The sequence below is a fragment of the Empidonax traillii genome, unplaced genomic scaffold, assembly GCF_003031625.1.
Source record: "Empidonax traillii isolate 1590-97213 ecotype Southwest subspecies unplaced genomic scaffold, ASM303162v1 scaffold858:size584839, whole genome shotgun sequence".
NCBI lineage: Eukaryota > Metazoa > Chordata > Aves > Passeriformes > Tyrannidae > Empidonax > Empidonax traillii.
Window position 1 is genome coordinate 18791 of NW_020956051.1, and position 27408 is coordinate 46198.

General features: G+C 36.2%; 1 protein-coding gene across 1 annotated transcript in view; it reads right to left on the reverse strand.

Annotated features, from left to right (window-relative positions):
- Positions 1 to 773: 773 nt before the first annotated feature.
- Positions 774 to 27408, reverse strand: part of LOC114067076 (mannosyl-oligosaccharide 1,2-alpha-mannosidase IA-like) — a gene marked incomplete at its 3' end in the record, with an annotated part of 58221 nt that continues 31586 nt past the window's right edge. The window contains exons 2-4 of the mRNA XM_027902266.1: positions 21815 to 21911; positions 11200 to 11315; positions 774 to 854 (exon numbers count right to left, since the gene is read on the reverse strand). Coding sequence (XP_027758067.1) covers positions 774 to 854; positions 11200 to 11315; positions 21815 to 21911 — 294 coding nt within the window. The remainder of the gene's footprint in view (positions 855 to 11199; positions 11316 to 21814; positions 21912 to 27408) is intronic.

Genomic DNA, 27408 nt, shown 5'->3' on the forward strand with positions numbered 1-27408 from the left:
CAGTCGTTATCTCAACTCAGGAATCCTTAGCTGTTTTGTTTCTTTTCCTCTCTCCTTTGTCCAGTTGCAGAGGGAGAGTGAGAGAGTGGCTGTAGTGGATACCTGGCATCTGGCCAGGGTCAACCCACTGCACAAGCTAAAAATTTAAAATATCACAGTACCTGTGACTTAAAGTGGTACCTGTGACCCATGAGCCTTTTGGCTTTCTCCAAAAATATTACAGAATTGCATTTAGTCAAAGCTCTTAGCTGAAATTGCATCTTCATTCTCTCCAGAACCCATGAAAGGCAACAGAGATCAATGAGTCATTAACGCTTTAAAGACATTCACATGTATAGGCTTACCAGTTTTCATGTCTTTGACATTTTTGTGTCTTTTCCATCTGAGTTGAAGCTTCATCTTCAGGAAGGCCAACAGAAGTAGAGGTTATAGGAATTCAAGGATATGCTTGAAACCCATTTGGAAGCAGCAAGCTGATGCACCAAATCTACCACTATCATAGCATAGGAACTCCACAGTTACACACTATAAAAGCCCAATAAGAATGTACTGGGTATGGTTTCAACACAGAAAAAGAACCTGAGTATCATGTAACACTCAGATGAAATAACAGCTTTAGGACTTATAGAAAGCAGCAGTAATAGAAGAAAACCCACTGGACTGGTTTTCTAAGCTTTAAACAAATTTAATTTGGATACATAAAATTCTTAAACTAAAAGTTTGCAACTTATCCAGCTGATGATACGTCAGATAATGCATGTGAAATATCTTACCTCTTCTCCTGAAAGATAGTAAGCTGAAAGCAGTCCACCGACAAAACGTATGTTCACTTCAAATACAGAAATTTCAGCATTCTGTTGAAATAAACAAACATTTATTTCTATGCAGGTTTGTTTGTTTGGGTTTACTTTTTTTTCTTTTTTTTTTTCTCTGAATGTATATACATGCAGATATTAAGGCACAACAGCTGTGCATAGCAAAACACAGAAGATAAAGGGAAGGCTAGATACTAGAAAAAGGTAGGTTGGTTGGGCACTGGAGCAGGCTCCCCAGGGGAGTGGTCACAGCACCAAACCTGACTGAGCTCAAGAAGCATTTGGATGATACTCTCGGGTACATGGTGTGACTCTTGGAGATGGTCCTGTGCAGGGCTAAGGGTTGGACTCGATGATCCTTGTGGGTCCCTTCCAAGTCAGCATATTCTGTGATTCTGTGAAGCATTTTAAAGCATTTCCTTCTCTTCCTCACGTTAACATAATAGCCTCTCCATTTTCCTCATCCTGTTTAAGTTTTTCATCTCTTCCATTTGGACAAAAGGCTTTTTCTAAATCTACATATCTAAATACCTCCTCGCAGATGATTCATCACTTGCCCAAAAAGTGCTCTCAGATCACATGTCCCACACTACCTCACCTCACACCATCTCTTCTCAGACACTGCATGAAAAGCTCTTGATCCGAATGTCATATCAAGGGTTTTCCTACTTCATTCTAAATGCAGGTTATTGTAAAAAAGGAGGTAACATTATAATGAGTTAATTACATGATCATGATAAAAATGTAATCATTATGTATATTCACAAGGAAGCAGATGATCTTTCAGTATTACAGTGATGGCCCTTCCCAAGCTGGCCTGGTCTTTACCAATGATAGAGACTAGGTCTGTGGTATAGCAGTATAGCCATTATCCATCTCAAAGCACATTCTTCCTTGTCTTTTAATATTCAAACACAAATGAAGAATCTGAGTCTCATGATCACTACATGCTCTTGTTCTTCACCAAGTCAATTCCAATTTTACCCTAACACAAGACATTCAATCCACTAGACGGATTCAGTTGAAAAGGTGATCTAGTGAAGTTTCTTAATTTTTGCTTTTTTCTGTAATATGACTTTTTATATTTCTGTATTTATGTAGAAAAATGGCACACAGCAGTCAATGTTGTAAAAGTTTTTGGCACATAAATATGGTGTTTGACTTTCATTTGTTCTGAGTTACTGTTGCTTCCATTGAGTTACTTTTCCATTTTCTATTTGCTGACATACACTATAGCTATTTTTAATATAAATCAATGCATGGTAGAGCTGCACAATCTTCCTCTGAAGGGCTTATAGGCTTTTTTCATTCAGGTAGATTTTGTGCTCTTCTAATTTAAACATATAGATGTCAGTCTAAGTAGGAGGGAAGAAGTTGCTCCCTGTTTTCTATGGATTGTGTAGTAAACTGCCTTTGCAGAAAAAAAAGGAAAAAAAGGAAAAAAATCCAAGCACTAGGCTACTTACTAGAAATATTACTTCATGCTTCTCAGTTTGCAAGGCGCTCTGACTAAGAAGAGGTATCTAGACACATTGCAAAGTTGTTCAGTGTGTTGTAAGTCGTAAAGGTGCAGACTTCAAAACACGCTCACAGATTGTGTTTTTAGATTTGTAGTATTGCAGAATTGCTACAATACTAGCCAGTTAACACTCAGTCACCTTTTCTCCTCTAAAATCTGTTCTGCACCTCTTCCTCTAAAAACTGAGGATATATTTTCATCCACAGAATTACTTTGATTAATATATAATTCATATTGTATATATGTGTGTGTCTGTACAGTTTTTTAATACACATGAGGCACAATTCAAAGGGGCAGACAAAGTAAACCCATCCCATACATCTACCTATTGAAAACTCAGACTGGCATAATGTGTTAAAATTGCAAAGGGAAAAAGTTATTTTTGCTGTCTTGCAGTGTTACGAACATAACATTTTTTCAAGTTAATTTTGAGTGTACTGAAACTCTGTAGTTTCTCCTCTATCACTGCTCTTCCAAAACAGGTCTACTCTTATTCTTTCTGGAAAAAAGTAGCTTCATTTCTGTTTCCAACATTTCTGGTTTTCTTTCAAAATCTAGTATTTCTGCTTCCAAGTGTTCAGTCATTGTCTCACTGAATTCAGCAAGAAGACAAATGAAATAACTGGAAACAGGTAGTTGCTTCAACTTTAACATTTCTGTGCATGCCTTTTTATCATACCATAATATATGTTAAACATGGGGAGGCAGATACAAAAACATTTAAATCCTCTAGAAATCTGAACTAGCTAGACAATGCACCTGTTCACCTCCTAAGCAGACTACCTGTGTAAGAACTCTACATTATATATAAATTAAATACAGATGGCTGCCTTAACTAAATCCAACACCTGAGACAGCTAGTAAAGAACTGGTCTGACTTAAGAAAGGCTGATCTGATTGAAGAAAGGGTGATTAAATGAGTGACAGGGGCCATTTCTCTTCCCTGGAGTTTGAGCTAGCTGAAGTATATTTTATATGAGAACCTTCTTCAGAACTTCAGGTTCTTTACATTTGAATCCTAAGCCTCAGCATATGTCAAGAACTTTTCTCTGATGGGAAAGTTGAAGCTGTAAAGAGGTAGGTATTAGATGAGGAAATGAGTTAATCAGATATCCCAGACACTTGTGTTTCCTTTGAGGACTGAATTAAATTACTTTTTGATTTTCAATTGCCTGAAGTAAATTGAGTGATGTATGACCTGAATATTTTGTCTCCAGAATGTTACATTTTGCCCTTCTGGATCTAATATAATCACTTAATTCACAAAGCCATGGCTATCTTTCAAGGAAGGCAAAGGCCCTTTAAAAAAAGCTCAGTATGTGTGCACTGACATCTTTTTCTGGAAATCAGTTACAGACAAAAAGACAACTTAGAAAAAACGCAAATAAAGGCTTTACTGTTGAGCTACAAAGATTAATTGCACTGTAATCTTGAATGTTTGTTAAAGGGTGATCTTTCAGGACATTTCTTGAAGGTAACCATTGTTTTAATGTTATTAAATTTCCAATATGTCATCTGAACACACCTCTGACCCTTTGTTCAAAATCCTTGCTTTTCACTAAAATTTCTGTACAAGCCACTGAAGCAAATGCAATTAATGAAATGGACAAACATTTTGTTAATGTAGATTTGAAAGCTGTACACTTAATAACTATGTATTATAGTTATTCTTAAACTCATGATACCAGGTTAGTATATTCTCAGCACAGCAATTTTCAAAACAAAGTTTTATAATTTCATGTCAAAGATACATTCATCTCTACATGGAAAGCTCATGTGAAGAAGTAGTCTGTTAAGAAAAATGAACTTGTCCTAAAAGTAGCAGATTTCTGCTACACCGACTTGACCCTTTTTTTTTGGTTTGATTTTTAAAATTTTTCGTGTGACACATTGAAGATGCAACACCCTGATCATTACTCTCTTTTCAGATTTTTAATCATCCACATACAGTTTGAACAAGTCCATACATTTCTATTCAGCAGTCAAATCCAAAGTAAGCAATATGATTTTTTATTTTGCTCTTAGATCCAGCTGTACTTAAATGTCTTATGATCCATTTAACAGTGCCAAAATATAACAGGAAAAACTTCCATCTGAATTTCCAAAAATTTCTACTTCATCATCTGGAGAGGCAAGCATGATTTTACTTTCTCCTTCAAATTTAGCCTTCTTTTTCAAACCATCATTGTATCATTACACAGCAGGTCTGAGAAGTGGTTGAATTATTTCCACTACATCTAATGGAAATTCTGTAAGAAGTGATTGGGCATGCTTATTTCAACATGACTATATTGTTCCTTTTTTAAGATCCCAAGTGTATAAGATGGTGCTGACAAACTGGACACATACAATTTCTAGTTTTATGGTCCTTTCACTGGTACCCCGACTAGACTGCATGGCCACGTGCTGTGTATGAGAATATCTGAAACACCTTTGTTTGTAAACAACTGTGCTAAGATCTTATTGTTTCTATGAAATATCAGCTTGCTCTGATATTTGGAGGTCTACATTTTGTCCTGACAAGGGGAAATGCTAAAATAGGGGCGGGGAGAGGGGTGGTGTTTAAACAAAGGAACTATAGTTCCAGAAATGCTCAAGAAGCTGCAGAACACTACAGATTTAACTAGTAAATCTATTAAATTAATTTCTTTTAAAGAAAGGGAGGGTGATAATACCTTAGGAAATCCCATCTTCAAAAAGCAACAAATATAACCAAACAGGGTGGGGTGGGGGGAGAAATAAAGTGCCAAGAACATTGGCTAACTTGTGTTACTCTTGCATTCCTATTTTATTTGCAAGCCTATGACATGGCCAATCTGATCTTAGCTGCATCTCACTATTTGACTTCTCTTACCCTTCTGTAAATTGAAGGATTAAGTCTACAACTGATAAACTACTGAAGCTTCAATCAGCTGTGATTGAATTTAATATCAAAAGCACTGTTCAGACAACAAATGACTGTCAGCTGGGCTCTCCTAAAGCCCTTTGCCTATTGGACTCCCTCAGTTTCCAAAAACCTCTTTCCTTAAAGTCTTCCTCTCTACAACACATAGACCAAGACACAAACAATTTCTATCTATATTTTCTCATGGGAAGTCACCCTCATTTATGAACACAACATTTGAAATACAACTCGATTTTATTTATCCAGTGTGAGCTCATCAGCACTGGTTACTTGTTCTGCCATTCCTAATTCAATTGGAGAAAATACTTTCTGCTCTTTACACAGAAAAATATATTCCCAATAATCAGGCCACCTAAATTTATATTCGACAAAGAGCTTACTCTCTTAGTTTTCATAAAGATAATAAAAATCTTACCAAATAATTTCAGTCTTATTTATAGCACAGATTCTTTCATACACTTCCTTTCCTTCAGCTCTCCTGTTCTTGTACCACCAAGAGCACATAGAACTTTAATCACCTCATCTGCATTTCCACCTATTGCTCCTGCACACAAGGCGTATAGTGACTGCCCCCAAGTACACACACCATGGTGTACCATGGCAAGCAGCCCATATCCTGCAGTTTAACAAGCTGTGCAAGAGAACACCAGGGACCCTGCACTGAGCAATGCTGAATAATGTATATAATTCTGGACTAAAAAGTGGACACAAAGGGCCCACATTTCCTGTGAAATGAGATGAACTTGTAATTGTTATTACTATTAAATAATAGTATTCCCCTGTTGAAGCACAAAGGTTAGGAGCAGCAACAAATCTTAGCATTTTCAAGCAGTCCAGGAAGTATGATGGAGCCATGGAGAGTACTACAATAGCTCACTTTCAGCTACTGTAATTAAACAAGATTTTAATTACTTGCAATTGTGGGAAAAAAAGTTTCATTCATATTCCACAAATGAAATTTACTGGCAGCTTGCTAAAATATTCAGTTCCCAAAGATATGGAAAACAATTTTAGCAACCTTTTTATTGCAAGTGTCAAAGCCTGGTTATTGCATAACATGGTATTTAACCTTGCTCAAGTTCCTGTATGGCAAACTGCAAGCTCTTCAACTGGCACAAAAATAAAGCGCTACTGAAGGCATTAATGAACTCTAGCAGCAAAAGAAGTGCATTTAGCAATAAATTTGCAGGATCTCCCTTTAGCCCATCAAAATAAGTTCTTACACAGAAGCAAAACCAAATCACACTGAAGTCTGTCATTTAATGTACTCGCAAGTTATGCTGCAAACTAGTAATCAAACAGTCCCAAAAATGAAAGAAGTATATTCAAGTCTAGCTTTCTTACGATACCTCACAGACCCATTATACATGTAGTTCATTTACTCACACCTCCCACACAATTATTTTTCTTTTAAATAGGAAAGCTATTTTGTTCCAAATCATTGTATTAAGAAACGTTCTGATTTTCTCACTTGAAGAGAAAAACCCACCAAGAATAAAACGCCAAAAAAACAACTGCCTCCAAGTCAGAACATTAGGTAGTGGACTGTTGAATATGATTACAAGTCAACCATAATACTTACAGTTTGAAAGTAGTATGATTTTGATTTGTAAATGAAGTTTGAAATACGCAAACTGGGTTCTAAAAGTCTGCCCTGTTACTGCCTGCCACACCACAGATAGATATGAGCCAATGATAAATGCTGGAAGCATTATTAATTAGATGCAAATAATATTTGCTATTCTAGGATCTTGGAAAAGGAATATGTTGTCCTATATATGAAGTAGAGAAAAACCCATAACTTCAAGTTTCTAGTTTTTTGCCATTTTTTTTTCCAGCTCCCAAAACAGGAGACATATCAATCACAAAACTTCCATGTTGCATGAAGCTGGTGACAAAACTTCTTTAGTAGATACTCAAATTTTCAGAGCTAAGCACAAAGATGAAAATCAGAACTGTAAAGTTAGCCTTCAAGCTTTAAAGTGGCTTATAAAATCAGATACGGTGACAGACCCCTGTAAACAGCTTTCCTTAAGAGCTTTGGCAGGACACAATATCCCCACCTTTTTATTCATTACCTTCTTTTTATGCAGTTCCTCAACTCATTAGCATCTTTCCTCAAGAGGGAATAATGAAAAGCTCTTCATACTTTCCCCATTTTCCTCTTATCCCAACAAGTGTGAGGCCTTCTGCTCCATATTTTGTTCCCATTCTGATCCTGTCTGGCTACACTAACATCACACAGCTGATCAGCTGGTCAGGGCATGAATTCAAGCCCTGTCCCATGTATCATTTGATTGTTAGCACCGTCTGGTCTGATGTGGCCCTCTGTTGTTCCAACCAATGTCCAGATATGCTTTAGGACACCATGTAGTCCAAGGACTGCTCCTAGCACGAAGTATAGGCGAGACTTCCATTTTGCAGGGAAGGAGTTTGAGCAGGGCTGAAGAAGAGGGGGACAGATCACTTAGTTCCTCATTCTAAAGATGCTGTGGTGTATCTGAGTGTAGAAGTGAAGCATCATCAATTCCAAAACTTAACAGCTCCCAACCCTTCACTGCCCTGCCATGTGGCTCAACTCCTGCACCATGTACCCCCAACAACTCACCCCCTCATCTGCCTCATTAAGATCCCTCTTCCTATTTCTCTTCCCAAACATGGATTCAGCAAGGTTCAGCCCTTGAGTTGCAGAGACCAATAGCTTTTTCCACCCCAGTGTGAAGCGCAAATTGGGTAGTGGTACAAAAACTCTTTCAGAAAGCTATGAATGCTCTGTGTGTGTGTGCAGGTTCTGAAGCATATGATAAAAAATAAGGGCAGAGAAGCACGTAGCAGTGTGTTGCTGTAGCTAGGAAACAGCCAAGCTCCCTAGAGATCCCATGAAAGACTGGCTCCTTTTTCCTCTGTTCTGATGTGCTGATATACAACCCAGTCCGGTGCAGCCTTGGGCTGTGTGCGAGCACTGCAAAAGGGCATGTGGGCAGCAGCATGCATGGGGAGGTCAGAACAAATCCTTAGCTATATTAATTAGAAGAGCAAAGATAAATCCCCCAGGGAGATGAAGTGATTTAACAGAAAAGAGAGCACACATCCATGGTGCAAAGAGCATGGATTTAGCCACTGTAAAGGCCAACTCTTTTCAAAGGTATGTCTAAATCTCTTAAAACATTGAAAGAATCAGAAAATGTAACATAATGCCTGAAGGAATGGCTCAGTTTGGCTGAAACTTCAGCAAGGTGTCAAATACAAAAAATTTCAGCAGCTTGAACAGAAAAACAGCTCTAAGCACTGCAACATGGATATCTCAGTTATAAAATCACAGGGCTACCACCTATAGATAAAATGACAGCAGCCTAAGCATGTTATACTCCAAAATGGGAAGCTTCCAAACACATCCACTCACAAGCTTACTAAAGTGCACAAATTTGATGAGAAAGGTGTCATTTACTTTTCTAGATTTTTCCTTCAAGCTCAAAACCTATTTTCAGAAAAGTAAATAAGAGTAACCCTGACATCCAATTCATTGAATTGCGGGACTGAAATCTAACAAATAAAGAGATGATGACATTTCTCATTAAGTCATCTTTTATTCCATAAATGCTTTCATGTGATAAACTAGTGCCTACTTTACAAAGTGACATTAGGAAACTTTTATGATCAAGTGATGAGAATGAGTGATGGCCAAATAGTTCTGTACAATGAGCATCTTCTAGAGTTTGAAACAGTTTCCTTTATTCAGCTGCATTGACATAGAACACAGAGAAAAGATTCTGCTACAGACTATAGTCGCAGCTACTTTTGTAAAGAACATCTTATAGAAAATTTAACATGCAAAATACATAGTTCTAAGAATAAACGGAGAGAAAATCTAACTCTATTTATGCAAATAAAGCCGAAGTATGCCTCCCCAAAACCCGAATAAGCAGTCACTGTCCAGGAAATAACCAGAAACATTAAACACAAGTTTATACTACTCACAAGAAATAACCCTTAAGGATATGTCAGCATGTCAGTTTTTATAAACAAATCACTTTCATGAGAAAAAGGTTTCTAAAACATGAGCATGTAAGAGTATACAAAACAATAACACAGAAAATGTTAATGAGCAATGCCTGATACACGATAAATGCTTAAACACAAACCAGAGGGTTTTCCTGGTTTTTAAACAGTAAGATACAAATACAAAACAGCATTTAAAGCTGGAACTTATACTTAAGGTGAAAAACTAAAGAAGAGTGAAAGTTGAGTAACTTCTAACAATCCAGCCACTAAACAAATGCCTAACCTTTATTAAAGTTGGTGTTGCAGTTATTTATTTTCATTTCCTTTTTCCCGTTTTGGAAAATTAACCTACTCACTGCTGATGCCAATGTAAAATTCAATCCTATATGATTATGAAGTATTATGAGAATAACTTTGTGAGGAGTCAGACTCAAGACAGCTATTTACAGGAATATCAGGAACAAGATACTGTTACTGATGCGTATCAGTATTATCTATGAAGTAGCTTTGGTAAATCTGCTTGACTACTGCATTGATCAACTACTGCAACACAGGATTTCAGACATTTTGAAAGACTTCATAGCTTATAAGCATTACTGGGAAAAAATAAGTGCAATAACAAGAAGAGCTGAAATTGTAGGCAATACCATCCATAAGGTTCCAGTATGACATACAGCAAGATTTATGTACTCACAAAGATTTTTGAGGTAATAATGTAAATCACTCTACAACACTACATATGTCTCCAACTAGAGCTCAGCTCATCCTTTAAAATGGAGTTTGCTATTTTCTACATTATTTCCTTCTTAGATTTTTAAACATCTTAACAATGCCAAGCTAATAAGACAGGAAGTTAGTATTATAACAATTCTTTATAAAAAAAAATCTTATGCACAAAATAAAGTTAGCACGTCATTCAGTTTCCTTACACTACTCAGAAGCACTGTACACAGAATCCTGTATTTACATCACACATGTAAATATAAATGCACACTAAATTACTGCTTATATAAACTATGTAATATCCACTCTTATTAACTCCTTCTTAAAATGATAATTAATTCTGAAGCATGAAAGAGAAGCTAATTAATCCTGGCTTTTGCCTCACCTATTAGAAAGAGTACTTCGTTTTCAGAAAGTGTTTCTAACATTACACATCAACTACAAGAGCTTTTAAGTGCTCTGTGTACTATGCCTATAATGTCTTCCTACTTTATTACATTGATCAACATAGTACTCTGTCAGCTCTCTATACTCAGCAATTACAATAAATCCTTTGGCCCACAAAAGAAAAAAAAAGATGAAAAAAAGATCAAACATAGGACTTCTCAATTTAATGGACGTTTTTCAGAGGTTCTTGCCTGTTCAGGGCTTTTCTAGAATAAACACTTCAATAATGAATTTTGCTCTCAGCTGCATATTTGCCAGTTAATAGAGTGATTTGTACTTGCAGTTGTGAAGACCTGGTGCTTCATATGACTAAAGCAGCTTAGTTGAGCCAAACGTTCAGCTTAATTCATGGGATTCAACTTTACTGGAATAGGCAAAGGAACCTAAGTAGTATGTATGACATGTAGCTTTCTCTAAACACAACTCAAATTTGGGGACGATTTCACAAAGTGAAAATGAGTTTACAAAACAAAAAATTAATGCTTGAAGTGTCTGGATTCTTCTATCCAAAAAAGCTGAAAAAGCTGTTGTTTACTTTACAATGGCAAATACTCTATTTCCTTTTTCCTTCCTTCAGTCCAGCTTGTTGGCTTCTATCTACCTAAATCTCTTAAATTCAAAAAGAGAATATAAGCAGAACAGTAAAGTTTCTCATGTTCTAGCTTTTTGCCGTTTTGTGTATCAACAATCTAAATTCTGTAGCCTTGCATCATGCTTTTAGAACCCAGTCCTCAATAGGCCCTGGAAAACTAAACAGAGCATTAAATGTTCATCAGAACACTACTTACCACATTGAAATCCAAGTTTTTTTCAACCCACTCCTTGGCTTCCCTGAATTCCTCTTTCATTTCCATGATGTACAGTGTATCAAGGGCATCCACTATTGTTGCTCCTTGTATGCTACCTGAAATACATGAGGAGCTAGTGATTAATTACTTTCCAACAGAAGACTTTTTAGTTAGATCTAATTAATTTAAATTCATTATAATTTCAAAATCTGAGTTTAATTAATCCAACTAAAAATTGGGTGTATAAGCATTCAAGTGGTAACTAGTAATTCACAGCTTTAACTTTGATTCCCATGCCACAACACAACATCATAATATTTAAATATTTCTTCCACTAATGAAGTTTTCAAGAGCAGTTCCGATGCACAGTATTTTCAGTCATAGTTTTTCATTTTTAAACACTGATGGAAGAGTTCAGTCTAAAGTAAAGTTAATAAAATAACTTAATAAATCTCAATAATGGAGAAATTACTGATTTTCCAGTTTGGAGTGAAAAAAAAAAAAAAAAGAGAGACATCAGCTAAATTTTTTGGTTTTATACTTAATAATATACAAAAAACTTTAAGAAGCTGGTTTGTACTGATCACATTTCAGTTAAGAAAACAATTTTTCTGATACTGTGCACCACCATGTAACCTACACAATATAGCACTGGGGGAGGCAAAAAGGCAAACTCGCATTCATGGATTTCTCAGCTGAGGAGAGCCTACAAGACACTGATTTCCAGAGCAAGTTCTGGTGGTTTGCATTAATGGCATCCTTCTACCTATCTTATGGAGAAGGCCAAGAGCTAGCCTTCACCTAACACTGCAAGATGAAACATCACCAGTATGTTTGCTCTGGGATGGATTAAATGTTCATGATCTTGTACTGAAAGGTTAATGTGGAGGGTGGGGGAGAAAATACAGTCACTCAAACTACTTTCCCACTACTTCCTTCAAATTTATGATGATCATTTCAAATCACCACTTTTGTCTCAGCAGAGTTTCAGTTCCTATTTACTGAATAGTGCCAAAAATTCAATTTCAACTACTAAAATTTGTATTTATGGACTTTGCTCCTGCAATTTTCATTATGAATGGAAAACACTGTTATGATATACTTCAGAGACTCTGATATAGAAGTAAACATTTAGAATTACAAAATAATTTAGGTTGCAAGCAACAGAGAAAATAATTAGGTCCCATTCCTCTCTTCCACAGCAGGGTTAATGAATCAGGTGAGTAGCTGACTACTTATTCAGGCATTGATTGTACAGCGGGAATAACAAGACAGTAGCTACAATAAACTTTAAAGAACTTGATTATCATCTTGTCTCTGAAACACTGGATGAAAAAGTAAACTTAATTTTGTAAACTTATAAAATATCATAATTCAATTTTTCAGATTTAAGAAAGTAATCTACTATTTCAGTCAATTCTTGTGTTTACTGACATCATGAGTTTCTGCTTCCACATGAAACAGTGAGTTGATTGGAGAGCTCCATATAGCAGGACTGACATCACTTTCTTAAGTTCCAGGTAGAAAATAATTTTCCATTTCTACCATCCTAAACAAAATAATACTTAAGATTATAATAACAGTTACTTGCTACATTTAACAGAATCAGATCCTTTCTCTATTTTAGCAGCTGCTTATACAACCCTTTTTGGAATATCACTCTCCTACTTTGAAGTAATTAATCTATATATTTTCCTCCAGATATTCCACTAATAAAACTGCAGCATACTTTGGAAAGAACAACATTGTATCTTTGCAGAGCTCATTTGGAGCTTAGTTGCCCTTCTCTCATGTTAAAGGAAAAGTATTCCTTTAAACTTGGCTAAGCGACTTTTATTTTTCCTGAGTTAATGAGAAAGTGAGAGTGACTGTGAAAAACTGCTGGAGGACATCTGCTCCAAACACTACTGCAAAAGGACTGGAGGTGTTTAGTAACTCCATATCACAAAAGCAGCTCCTAGTGAACTTATACATCTGAGCTCTACTTATGGAAAAATAATCTATAACCTGATTTGTTTGAGTGGGTTGCGATAGGTGCGCCGTGCAATCACATTTGTTGTGTTAATCCTCTTGTAATACAGCTAACACCACCACTAAACAGTTGAGCTTTCAATTTTGAGGATTAATACTCGAGCTGCAACTCACTACCAAGTCAGAAAAAAAGGAGGAGAAAATAAGGAGAAAGCTTACTGAGAAATCACCCTTAGAGTCACCTCTTACTATGATTCCCCCCCCCGCCTCCGAATCTAGCCTATATGGCCTGCCTAGAGCACAGACCTCTCCTTGCAGGCAGGCAGACAGATAATGCTAGAATCTCAAGTAAATCTTACTTTATTTAAAATAACTTTTGTTATTATTCTGAAAGCTCCAGAAAACTGAAAAAAAAACAATTATTGTGACAATTAGTCGAGTTTGTCTCAAACAGCTGTACTTCAAAATAAAGACAAAAGAACACAGAATAAATTTTTAAAGTGTCAGTTTAGAGGCCAGAATTATGACTTGTGGACATTTACAGTTTACACTAAGTCAGCCAACAGGATAATCAAAACAAAAGAGTATTACAGACATTGTGATGCTGAACAGTTCATTAATAACCAGTCAGACAAACAGGTGAGGGGGGGAAGGAATACAAAGAAGTTACATGAATATTTCTTACCATATGATAAGATCAAATTCTTCACAAGCCTATATAAGTGATGCTTCTCAAAGCACAGCACACAAAGTATTGAATATAGTTATCATTCTTGTTAGTTTCTATACAATGTTCCCAAGGAATTACATGGCAGTCATGGTCTACAAGAGGCAAAGTTTATTGCTAGGAAATTAGAGTACACACTCACATGACACCAAATATTTGGACAGGAGGACTGTTTTGCTATACACCTACAGTACTGGATATAAATTTGACTAATGGCGAGCACTGCATTACAGAAAGTGCCAGCAAAGATGCAGTCACCATGGTAAAGTTTCACAGTTGCCCTAGGTAGGAGGAAGATATCACAAACAAGACCTGGAGCAAATTCCTATACCTCAAGTAAAAACAGATGTCTTGCAGATAATACCAAAAAAAGAAGTATACCCATGGCAGAGAAAATGAACTTGAAACTCATAAAACATAAGCTCAAGGTGAGTAATTTAGATGATAGAAGAAATAACCACATGCACAAGCCTACCAAAGGGAAACATTTTTAGTCTCTACCAAAACCTCCAGACCAAGTACTTGTATATATGATCCATTTTACTTCCTTTGTTAAACCTTTGCTTTGCGCTCTCCTTTTTACTAACAGTATCATTTGCTCCATGTGTGTGATTAATAGAGAACACATAAAATAGCCTATAACCTCGTTAACCGAAGACAAGGCAAAAAAAAAAAAAATAAAAAAATCAGTCAAAATGAAACTTCCACGGATTATCTAGAAACACCTACAGAGATTCTTTTCCAGTTTAACACTTCAAATCTTAAGCAATGATCTGGAAGAAAATAAAAAGAACATATTGCTAACAAGATTTTTGGACTATTAACTAAGATGGTTTATCACCCAGAATTTTAGAATAGTGTGATATAAAGCACTGAGCAGTCTATATCTCCTCTAGTAATGTAGAGTTGGTCTATTTAAATAGCATGCTTTTTAATATCTAACAATGCAAAGGTGTGTGTATGCAAATAAAAAACAAGATTACATTAGAGAATGGAGTAGCATCTCAGGGGTGGGCAGGGATAGCAGAATAAAAAAAAAATTATCAGAGGATGAATAACTTTGTATGAGTTTCCAGGGTGACATTGCAGGGAGAACTGCTGTGGATGTGAATGACAACCTTATTAGCACAGCTCTGTGTCTGAGCTGATGTGGCCATATGGTTTAAAAACCACAGCTGGCTTACAGCCAAACACTTTGGAGAGCATGACAAAAATAAGTTTTTATTTGTCTAGCCCAGGCTTTCAGACATGGCTTATATTTTGGCCAGAAGAATCCAAAACAGAATACTGCCAGGATGTCAGAATCAATGCATATTGCTGCACTTTGTTTATAATTTTCATCCTCTTTTATACCAAGTTTGGTTGGTATGAACATGCACATTCCTCTTCAGTGAATAAACTGAGATACATATATGTGTGTATATATATGTATATATATACATATATATATATACATACATGCATATATACATACATATGCATGAAACAGATTCATATACATGTATGTTTCAAACAGATGAAGATTTGTGATCTGCAAGGATATCATACACAACATGACATGGAGGAAAGTTTCAGATATGTTTTAATAATGCACTGTCTGTAAGAGGATGGAAGACAGGCTCCTTACTCTTCTCAAGTTCTACTGTTTTTCTTTTGCTGACTCTGTGTCATATTCTGAATGGAAAAAACTGTGGCAAAACACATGATGAAAACGGAAGATAAGGAAAGATGAACTATGAAGTGGCCTGAGGTCATTCTACACATCAGGTTCATGACCTACAATAGTGTACTTTCCAACAAGCATCATAAGCTAGGAGTTTTTATTCTTGCATTACTGTAGAAGACAGATAGAAAAGACAAGTAGAATGTCGATTTTTCTTTCAGAAAAACAGTTACCTTTCTGATATGTGTTTTTGATATGAAGTATGAAAATTATTATGACATTAATATTTGCAATTTTTTAATGTGAAAAATTCAAGCAAATACAAAAAAAAAATCAGATATCCCTTCATATAAAGTGAAAATGTTCCAAGAAGTTTCCTCTGTTATTGTCAGAGGAACTGCTCTTTAGGGCTATTTTGTACTGCTGTGGAAAATAAAATTTTATACACAGCTGTACTTGAATTGCATTTGGCCCCACCCTGTTCTTATACTCTTCTCTATTTTCAGCCAGAGAGGTAAGGTTTTTTTGTCATCTTCCAGTTTTTCTAAGTTGGAGAAGCTCAGTCAAAGTAGATGTATACTATACAATCTCTTTCCAGTCTGCCATTTCAGATTCAAAATTCCAGCCAAAACCCCAGAAACTAGCTGTCACAACTTTTTTCTTACTCTGGCCACTAACAATACTTTTGATTTTCTTAACATATAAGACCAGATGCTTTGTAACATTAACCACGCAAACTAAAAAAATCAAGCACACATCCAATTCTTTGCCAGCTCTATATGCCTGTACATTGTACCTTACCAAATCTGAACTACATTATTCTCAACATATTCAAGAATAAATATAGGTTTGACTAAAGTAACATTTTGTTTTGAGCTGTAGGTTTCTTGCAGCATTGTTTCAAAAGCTGACTCAGATCTTAAAACAGTGTTTTCCTTTAAATAAAGTTCACTGAAAAGGTTCCTATCCAACATCATTAGCAATTTAAAGTGTCAAGAGTGATTAATTATTAAAGTGTGCTATGCCAAAACATGAAACTCTTACTTCAAGTACTGGCAAACCCTCAGTAACACTAACATTTCTTATTTCAGTGACTATTACCAGCTGGTAAGAGTGGGAAAAGAAACAATAAGATCAATTTTCGACAGATCTAGATTTCCATGTGTAACATAAAACAATATTGTGATATTTCTAGAACACTCTTCTAATCTCTAGTATTTTATACAACTCTGTATTTTAGAGCCAGCTCTAATATCTTTGTATTTGATAAAGCTTTATTAATTTTTCCTTCATTGCTAATCTCTCTGTTTTCTGTGGAAGCTTTTGGCATCCACCAAACTTCTGGCACCCATGCAGCTCAGCCACGCTTTGTTATGAACTACCTTCTTTTGTTTGAACTTGCCTCCCAGTGATTCGGTATTTCCACCCCTTACAAAGGGTATCATTCCCCACAAGGAACAATAAATCCTTGTTCATCCCATCTATGCCACTTTTTATAGACCTCCATATATTGTTCTGAAAAGTTTTCAACCTTTACCGCTTACTGTGGTTCAAGTGTGCCACTTCCATGTATTAACTTAGAATTCTATCTCCCATTTCACTAAGTGACAGTTTAAATTAGGAATGGTAGTTCTCATTTGCTATTTCTAAGTGCAGTTATCATCTGTTGGGGAATCCTTCTGGGTTTGTGGAACTGCTTGCAGTTTGCCATTGTTGAAGCTAACCCAAGTAACTTATTTGTGCTGTCAAACTTCACTCTGGTCATTTGTTTTTTCAGTACTGTGAAATTAAATTAGTTAAATTTGAGAGTGTGGCCTCAGCAGCAACAGATCCTTGTGAGAGGCTAGTAATAAGTCTCAAAAATGCCTTTTGGAAATCTAAAAAGACAATAAACTCGTCTTTGTTGTGCAACAAGATCTCCTCTCACAAATTCTGTGTTGAGTCATTTATCCACGTATCTGCTAATGTTATTCTTTACACAAGTTTCTATTAATTTAGTTGAGGTAGATGGCAGGCTTACTTCCAAAGTTAAGACCACATATCAAAATACAAAATTTCAAGGAATTCAGTAGGAACAGTGAAGAGAAAGAAGACTGGGGCAGGTGGAAGATGTTGAAGCCTTTCAATTTAAATTAATATACAGTTTAAATACATGCACAATTAATTGTTGAGAGCTATATTAATAAACTTACAGTCTAAAGATACACATTGTTATACAACTGCAAGACAGTTTTGAATATAACTTTTGGCAGGCTTTAAAAATCTTCATACACCTCAATGCTCCATAAAAGAAACTACAAAAAAACCCCCCACTTTAAATGAGGAGGAGCAGGATCTTACTAAATTATAGGACTTTGGTGTTGCAGGTTGTATTTATTAAATGCCTCCCTTTTCCCCTTCAGAAAACATCCTTTTTCCCTTGCAGAGGCTAATTATTCTATGCCCACAAGTTACAGTATTATTAAACTGGCAATACTGCACATGAAACACAGTTACAGACAATTAAAAAAGCCCTTTAGTAACAGTCACTTAAGTGCAGAAAACACTTATAGAAAGAGCTCTTTGCTAATGCAGCAACACTCATTAGTTTTAAAATTAGTACAGAAGGTTTGGAGAGGAATAGCTCCTGGGCTGGGGGGCTGGAGGTAGAGTGCTGTGAAAAAAAACGGCAAAATTGTGATTTTGCCACTTTCTCACTACGAAAGCAGATTAATAAATCTCTACTTTAGCAAATATTGTTGACAGTAATCTGACACTTTAAAGGTTAAAGAATTAAAAATTAACAGCACTTACTCAGGGCCTATTTTCTACTGAGTATATTCAGAGAATGATTAGTACTTACAGCAGAAGTCATACCAGCATAGGAGACGTCCTGTTCTGCTGATGCACAGGTACAGTGCAAAGAGGTGCTAAGCTATTTCAATTTATTTCATTAACCTAGAAATAGTTCCATGCTTCATGGAATTAAACAAATAAGAATGACACAGAGACAACAACTAATGACTTTTTGTTTCTGCTTTTTCAAATGGTTGTTACAACATGGCAAGAGGTAATTTGGCAAATAAAAAGGAAATAAAAACAGTATATGGATGTGCTGAAAAGACACTGTGATGGTCAGAAGCATGGATGTGGCTTTGGCTTCAAGGAGAAATGTTTCAGTTTACATGTGTTTCAGTGTTTCCCTAAAGATATATTATTCTTAGTGTGAACACTTGAGACAAAAGCAATTTCTGCTCATAACATGGACATATTTACACTCTAATAGTCCAAAGACTCTCTCAACTTATCAAATACACCCTCCACGCACACTGCTTGCAGAATACTAGCAAGATCAAAGCAGGTCCTTGTCTTCATAAGTTGTTTTCATTGCCAGGGATCAGGACAAATAAAATGTTATTTCCAGGTTCAACAAGAAGTCCTCAGCTACAGAATAACTCTACTGCTATTAATTTGCACGAAGTGCCAAAGAAGAGTTGTTTTCCTTCCCCTGAGATCAGAACAACCAGTTGTCCCTATTCTTTGTCCCATCAACATCCCACTGGCCATTTTCCTCTTTTCCTAGCTGAAGTACAGTGTTAGTATAGTTGCCAAATTCATGATGGTACATCTATGTTAAATTACACCTCTCAAAAGTCATCTTATTTTGTATTTCAGAGGAACACATCATGACTTTCCTTCAAGACACAACCACTGTTATAATTCATCTACAAAATGATTTATCATTATAGAAAGGAACGATGCATGCATACTTTCAAAAACAAGCTTAGAAGCAGTATTGTTTGGAAACAACTCTCCCCTTCTGTGTAAGGAGAGCTGTACTTGCAACATATGCAACATAAAGCACCACACAGCACTGGAATCTGCTGTTCCTCAAAGTGAGGTACTAAAAGTCTCTGCCCCACAACAGGTACTCCTATTATATGCAAAGCAACATAACTGCAGCAATTAATTCACAGAAGGAGAGGTGCTTAAAACTAAACAGCTGGATAATGAAATATGTTCTATCTTATTAAGACAATCAGAAACTTGTATTTTTGAAAAATTGAGACCTGGTAGCAAGAACAAAAGACAATCATGACAAATTGGAGACAGTTACAATGTATGACAGTGAACTGAAGGTCTTGATTTCTGAAGATTATGAGGAAATTCAGAGGACACAGAGCTGAACTTATTCTCAAATAATTCAATTCAGAATTACCTTAAAAGTAGTAAACCATTTGTAATACTTTTTTTTTTGTTGTTGTTGTTGTTTTTTGTTTTGTTTTTTTTTTTTTTTGTAATAAGAAACAGAAACAGGAGATAAGGAAACTTGTCTGTCCTTTCACAAGGAAAAAACCCAAAACACAAACTGATTACACTTTTCTCTTTTTGTTTTATGAAAAAGAAGGCATTCAATTTGTTTAATTCAAATATGAAGGTAAAGATCAGATCTAATCATCCCAGGACACTCAGAGAAATGAGGTTTTGTTTCTAAAAAACAAAAGGAAATTATGGATTCAGGAAAGGGTAACTTATGACATAGATCTGTTTGCAGATATGCTGCTCTTTGGTATTCTGTAAAGTAATTCAGCAGAAAGAGAGCTGCTTGCTCATTCTGATTTGTCATCAAGATCAATAAGAGTGAAGATGTTTCTAAGGAAAACTCCTCAGCAATAAGATCTTATACTAGATGACCATAACAAGAAAGTGATCTGCATTTAGACTGACTCTGCCTCTTACTCCTTTAAATGCAGTTTTATTTTCCAATTCAACACTTGTCCTGTTTCACAGTGAATTGTGCCTGCAGTGACTTAAACTTAAACAACATTCACAGAAATCTTGCTTAAGAATTTCACAAGTCAACACATCTACAGCTTTTTCTGTGATTCCATGCAATATTATCAAACCTTAGAAATTTTTATACCACTTCTGATTCCAAGTGAAACTACATTAAGTGTTTTAATTTTCAGGAAATTATATGCTGTTTTGTTGTCCTCTGAGAAAACAGGATTGTATTAAATAGTTCCTCAAGTGTATTAAACTGCACAGGTCACCTGAAGATAATAAATAATTTTAGGTTGTTTTTTTTTTAAGAAAACAGAAGGAAACAGAAGCATGACTGAACCCTGAAGTTCTTCCAAACTACTCTGGTTTCAAGCACTCAATTCAGGTCTGAAGTCCAATAACTAACTAGAAAATAATTACTTTGTAGCATTTTGAAGTCATCTCGGGTAGACAAGCCATGCAGCAAGATCAATATAGATGTTGCATTTTCAAAATAATTTTTGTAATCACAACTTCTGTCTCTTAGTAACTTCCAAATATAGTTGAGGATTTGGTAAGTGCTTTATTTAGACTGTTTTAGGAAATGTTTCCACTTCAAACCATCTTCTCCAAAAATTCAACAAAGTTAGTTTTGATTTCAACAGGAACTATGTATTGATTTTTTCAATTTTTCAGCTTTCTGTTTGGAAAACAGAAGCCACTTGCATACAAAAATTGATGTCAAACAGTTAAATTCTTCATTTTCCTGCAAAACTGATGATGACAGATCAGGGGACTGCTTTCTTACGCTTTCTCAGAATGCTATCGCTCTGCAGATACTTATCCAGCTGTATGTCCCACTTGGACACTGGAAAAGTCTTGCCTCTTTACAATGGATTTCTGCAGTGATTTTTGTACCTCTCCTACTAGAACTTTTCAGCCCCATATTTGTTCTACACTGATAACAACTTGGGTGTTATTTAGCATTACCTGTACAACACTAAGAGGAGCAAATAATGGTTACATTAATGAAAGAGAAAGCCTGATAAGGGAGTCTGACTGATATAGATTAGTAAGGTTTTTTTAAGGAATGGAAATAAACTTCTGAAAACTGCAGGCAGCTTCAGCCACCTTAACGACTGTAGAGAGCATCATTTGCACCTTGTACAGGATTTCTCTTAAGAGTTTTTGTTGCCTGCTTATTGAATGTCATGTCAATGAGTTCCACTCCACAGGAAAAGTTTAAGACAGGGCAGTATTTAATGCAACAAAACTATATCTTTATCATGGAGCAATGCCATGCTCCACTGATTCTCATTCAGACAGGAATCTATAAAAGTCATAGAAAGCATCATCTTCATTTAGTGTTACTTTTTATACATAACAAAAGCGACAAATATCATGCTGCATGACAGACAGAAGAAAGAAAACCCGTTTATCACCTATAAGCTTTTCAGCTGATTTAATGTTTTATGCTAACGTCACTAAGCACAAAAATACACTCTACTCACCAAATAAATTGCTTGAATGTCCTTGCTTAGATATGGGTTTCAGTTCATTTAATCCCCATGCGTAACGCTTATAATTATCCCAGGCATGCTTCATCATCTGTAGGGAAACGAAAGCAGGATTATAATGTTGATTTAGCAAGAAGCCACAGCAAATACCAACTTGAGGATATTCTCAGTATTAAACACATTTAATTCAATTCTTAACCAAATTCCTCTTGTATGCACTTTAACTATGAAATACTCACTACAGAATAATGATGGCACTATTTTCCAGGGGGCAGTGGGATGGTTACTATAAGAACTCCTTGACTGTCCACTTCTACCGTTATCTGCAAGCTTATGATCAAAACAGTCTAGAAATAATTAGTTTTTTAGGAAGGTAATTAATTGTGTTATATATCAATTCATTTAAGATTTTATTTCCCTTAAGCATGTACCTCTGAAATGGAGGGAAGTAACATTTTTTAAAAAGCTTTTTTCTCCTGGAGTAGGATTTTCTAAGGTCAAAATTAAGCTCACAGTAGTTTTCAGATTCTGACAGACTTGCTTGCATAAAACTAGCTGGCTCAAGCTCAATATGGCTAATAACAGTAAAATAAAGCTAAAGTGGGTAGACAGAACACCTAGGAAAGATTTTATGGTAGATTATTATATCATAATCTTTTTGTTACTATAAATGCATCTGTAGCTACTTTCATATGCCATTTTGCACAAACAGAAGAAAACTTTTACAACTAAACACATCACTACAAAAGCATGTTTTGCATAAAAAGAGGTGCACCACAAATACATACTGCTTTGGGAAACAGCCTTGGGAACCTAGAACAGCAGCACTGCGGTAAGAGCAGAGGGCGCCCACATCAGAAGTCAGGGTAGTGGGTTGACTCAAGATCACTTCACACTCTTTACCACCACCACCACCAGACACACCTGGCCCAAACTGTGCTTTTCCAGGGTGGTCCAGGTGCATTGCCAGGAGCCCACCTGTTCCTCCCCAAAGAACAATGTGAGAACAATGCATGCAGCTCTGCAGGCCTAGTGACAAACCACTGCCACTCCAGCGGGTCTAACACCTCCCTTTACCAACCACCACCCTTAACATCTGCTCAGGAAGTCTTCTTTAAAGAAGCAGCACCACAAGCAGCCTGGTTTTGCATAAGAGAAAAAAAGATTTTTACTCCTTTTTGTCCTCCTTTCCTTCTTCCACAAGACAGAGCAGTGTTGGGAATGCCAGAGGTCATCTTCTAGACAAAAAGTGACAATTTCAGACCTTTTCAAAAATACTGCTTCAGGCTGTCAGCTGACAACACTGCTCTGTCCTTGCTTTCAGACCTCTTCTTGAGGCCATGTGTGTCAAGGATAATTCCGTTAAGTAACAGTTATAATCCTAAATTTAAAAGCAGCAGCCTTGGGACATGCTGATAATAGTAATCCTGCACTTTCTCTCTTCTTCTTTCCTTTGCTCAAACCACAGAGAAATTATGTCAATTAAAAATCTGCATTAAGCCATACTATAATAGATGACAAGAGATTTTCTAGAGTACCTCTCTACTTATGAGCATAAACATTTCTTTGCTATTTATGGAATCATAAATGCACATCTATCCTGCAGGAAAATTCATCTATGTTAATCTACGCTACCGCCCTTACAGGCCCAGCATTGCAAATGCAAAAATTGGCGACTGCTTTTAATACATGAGCATTTTCAACCAGAAGGTTAGCCTGGTGTCAGATCTCAGCTGAAAGGCAGCAAGAGGCCCAAGTAAACGATCTCAGGCCATGGATTGCACCAATATGCTGGATGGCAGGAGCAGCATCTATTGCTTAACTTCATTGCAGAATGGCATAGGAGCTCTCCAAGGATGGGGCTTTTCGTCCCAGTGCTGAACTGGTATATTTCCTAATTTACCAATTTAATTCTAATTTAAACAGCATATTTTCTAATTTACCAATTGAAATTTTCTGGTAATTTTGTCTATTATATGAGAAAGACTTATTCTGCCCTGCCATCATGTGCCAGACCTCCAAACTCAGCTTTAAATTCTCGAAGATTTCAGGAGGCTAAATCCTATGCTTTGTACAATCTTATTTTCTCATGAAATCATGTCAGAATATTTTCATTTGTTTAATCTCAATCAGGGACACAAGAGGGCTTTTTTTAAAGTACTTTTGTAATTAAGTGGCATGAATCAAAAGTGTCTAACAACGCAGTACTTTAACCGAATTAAAATTGCTCAAGCCAGTACTGCAATGTTCCTTCCCTTTTTCTGTCCTTTTTCTCCTAGCACATCCTTGCTCCTTCTCTTGCTTAAGAAATGCAGCTCACCTATTTCCATACCAAGTCAGTTCAGAAAACAGAAACTTTTGCAAGTGAGATTTTTGTTCTGAGGATCATTTTTGTCCCAACTGATTCCAAAAGTCAGATTTTCCTGAGTATTAGAGTTACCAAGCAGGAAGGGCAGGAACAGCTCCAAACCCAGTTCAGTTTAGCCACAACAGTCACAAAGTGCATGATGCTACAAGATGTCTTATATGCGCTCAGTTGCCTTTAGATTTTTCCCAATGGATTGACATGTCAATCATGTTGTCTCTTAAATGCATGTGTGATTTGGTAATAGAAACCACTCAGATTACCTACTGTTAGTCAACCCCTAGGCAATAAGACAGGAAGACAGTAGACAGTATCTTCTAATAATACTTATTACTGTGTGCTAGTGAACACTTGGGTTGGTTTTTTTTTTCCCAAAATGTCCTCTTATTTTGCTAACTACTCAGGTATAATTGTTTATTTATTTCTTAGGAAATTACAATACGTGAATCCAAAAAGTCAAGCAGACAAAAAAACCCTCAACCCACAGTACTTAAAAAAACCAAACCAAACAAATCAACCCCCCCAAACCCCAAACAAATCCCCCAAACTAACCATCCCCTCCCCCACAAAATAAAAAAAAAAAAAAAAAAAAAACACCCAACTTTAGGAAATATTCCAGTAGGAAAACCCCCACCAGAATCTACTGAGCAAGAGATCCAATTCATCTCTTTTGGCTAATCAAAGCATTTTTTTAGAACTCTTCCAGAAAGGTTAGATTTAGACAAAACCAGCAAGGTTAATAAAAAATTTACTCCTAAAAAAATGCACTTTTAGAATATACTAGCTTTAGACATTTGGAGTTTTATGGGCATACATTGAAAGCAAAATGCAGCTCCAAAAGTAGTCAGTGAGCCCTCTAGTGTTTCAAAAGAACATGGATCATTCCAACTAGACATAAAAGCGAATGGCTATTTAGCAAAAAGTTACCAGGACTTAGTGTTCCTGCGTTACTTGCTGAGCAAATAGCCACTAGATATGGGAGCCAAAAGTGAGTTTGCATCAAGTAAGTTTGGGCATCTAAGCTATCAAGAAGTCTCAATTTCAAGTATTCAATACATCAGAAATAATCTACATGCTTTCCCTCCTCTGGAAATCACAAAACTATATTAAGTTTCCCACTAATATCAACTTCCTATTTTTTAATAATTTTATTTTCTATGTAAGAATGAAAAAGTTCTAAAATATTTAGGACCAATTTTAATAGACCCAGCCCACTGATAATTTTTGGCTTAGGCTAAGCTCCTAGCACTGGTACTCTGGGAATTAATTTTAACAGTTTTTTGGCTAGATCTACCTATCTTTGCTGTCTTACCCCTTCTGTTTGCATGAGACATTAACAAATTATTATCTCCAGATTTATTTTTTTAATTCACAAAGGCCCTTCTAATCACATTTCTACTTGTACAAGTACTGTTGATCACTTGAAATTTCTAAATAAAGATCACAGTTACTGAGAACATCTGTATATCAACACAACATTACCGATCCTGTTAAAAAGAGAAACTCCCAATGAGGGAGAGTCTAAGACCTTTTGACTAGATAATTCCAGATACTCTCAAACTCCTCTACAGTATAGCTAATAAAATTATCTCACCCGACTGCTTTCAAATAATTCCTTATTAGCCTTCCAGGATGTTAATAGGCAGAGTTACATTTGCATATAGATATCCCTCTGTCCTTCTAGTTTTACTAAGATATGTTAACAGTCACAGAATGGCTGGGATTGGAAAAGAGAAATCATCTGGAAATCAGCTAGTCCTATCCCCTCTATTAAAACACGTTCATGCAGAGCAGGTGGTACAGGATTCTGTCCAGGAAAGTTTTGAATATCTCCAGAGAAGGAGAATCCACAACCAGCAGCTTGTTCCAGAGCTCTGACAATCTCACAGGAGAGATGTTTTTCCTCACATTCAGATGGAACTCCCTCTGTTTCAGTTTGTGCCCACTGCCTGGCACTACTGAAGAGTCAGGTCCCATCCTGCCCTTAAGTTATTTGTATGCACGATAAAATTCCATCTCAGTTGTCTCTCCTCCAAGTTAAACAGGCCCAGTTCCCCTAGCCTTTCCTCATAAGGGAGATACTCCAGTCCTCTAATCATCTTCATAGCCCTTTGCTAGACTTGTAGACAGTAACTCCTTGTTCTTTCCTGAACTGGGGAGCCCAGAGCTGGACAGTGTTCACTGAACCTCAAACTCTAAAAGAGCCTGACACCTCACTGGGAAGCCATGTGCCAACATCAGCAGTCTCTTTCTGATGGAGTCCTATCTCAGGTCTCTCACAGTCAGATGCGGCAGTGGAAGGTTTGACTAGCTAGCCCTGTTTCACTAGTAAGCTGGCTGCTTTTCTATCTTCAGAAAGAAATGGGGCACTGATTTTTACTTACGAAGTCAGAAAATGCCAAAACATTAACCACCTCTCTTGGAGAACAATGAATTATGCTATTGTAATTGCTATCAGCTAAGTCATTCAGGAAAAAAAAAGGTGAAGGTCTGACTTTATACAAAAAAGGACCTGCGTATTTCTTTACCTCTAAAGGAAACATCTTAAAATATAACTTTAAAACCCTTCTCAAACTGCTGAAATTAAAATAAAAAAAGTAAAATACAAACCCCAGAAATTTTTTCTCCAGAAGCAAAAACAAAGACCTTTTCTACAGCTTTAATGCTGGCCAACTAAAAGATGATGATAATGCACTCCAATTCACTGGCATTTTAGTTACTGCCATCTTTCAAAGCACTCTTAATGCAACATCTATAGAGGACACATAAGTCACTTGAAATCTGCAAAATACAGTTCTATTCAAAAAGGAATGCTCAAGAGTTCAGGCACAAAATGTTGCCTGAAAACAACAGTGATGCTGAATCAGCACAGTAATAGTGGTATTTAGATGTAAACTACTGCAGTACCAGGTGGAATGAAAATAATAACTTATCAAGGTTTATTTTTAGCAGTGACATGCAAGTGGGGGAGATGTCAAAGAGGACATAAGGAAAAGAATTAAAGCACCTTCTAGAACTGGGATGATCAATGGAAAAAAATTCACTGCATGAAATAGTACCGTCCTGACTTTCAACAGAGCCATTTAAATGTTGCCAAGACAAAGAAGGAAGGCAGAAAACTAAGGTACTGAAAGCTCAAGAAATGAAGAGATAAGTCAATAAAAAAACCAAACACCTCCCCAAGCAAAAAAAAAAAAAAAAAAAAAAAAAAAAAAAAAAAAAA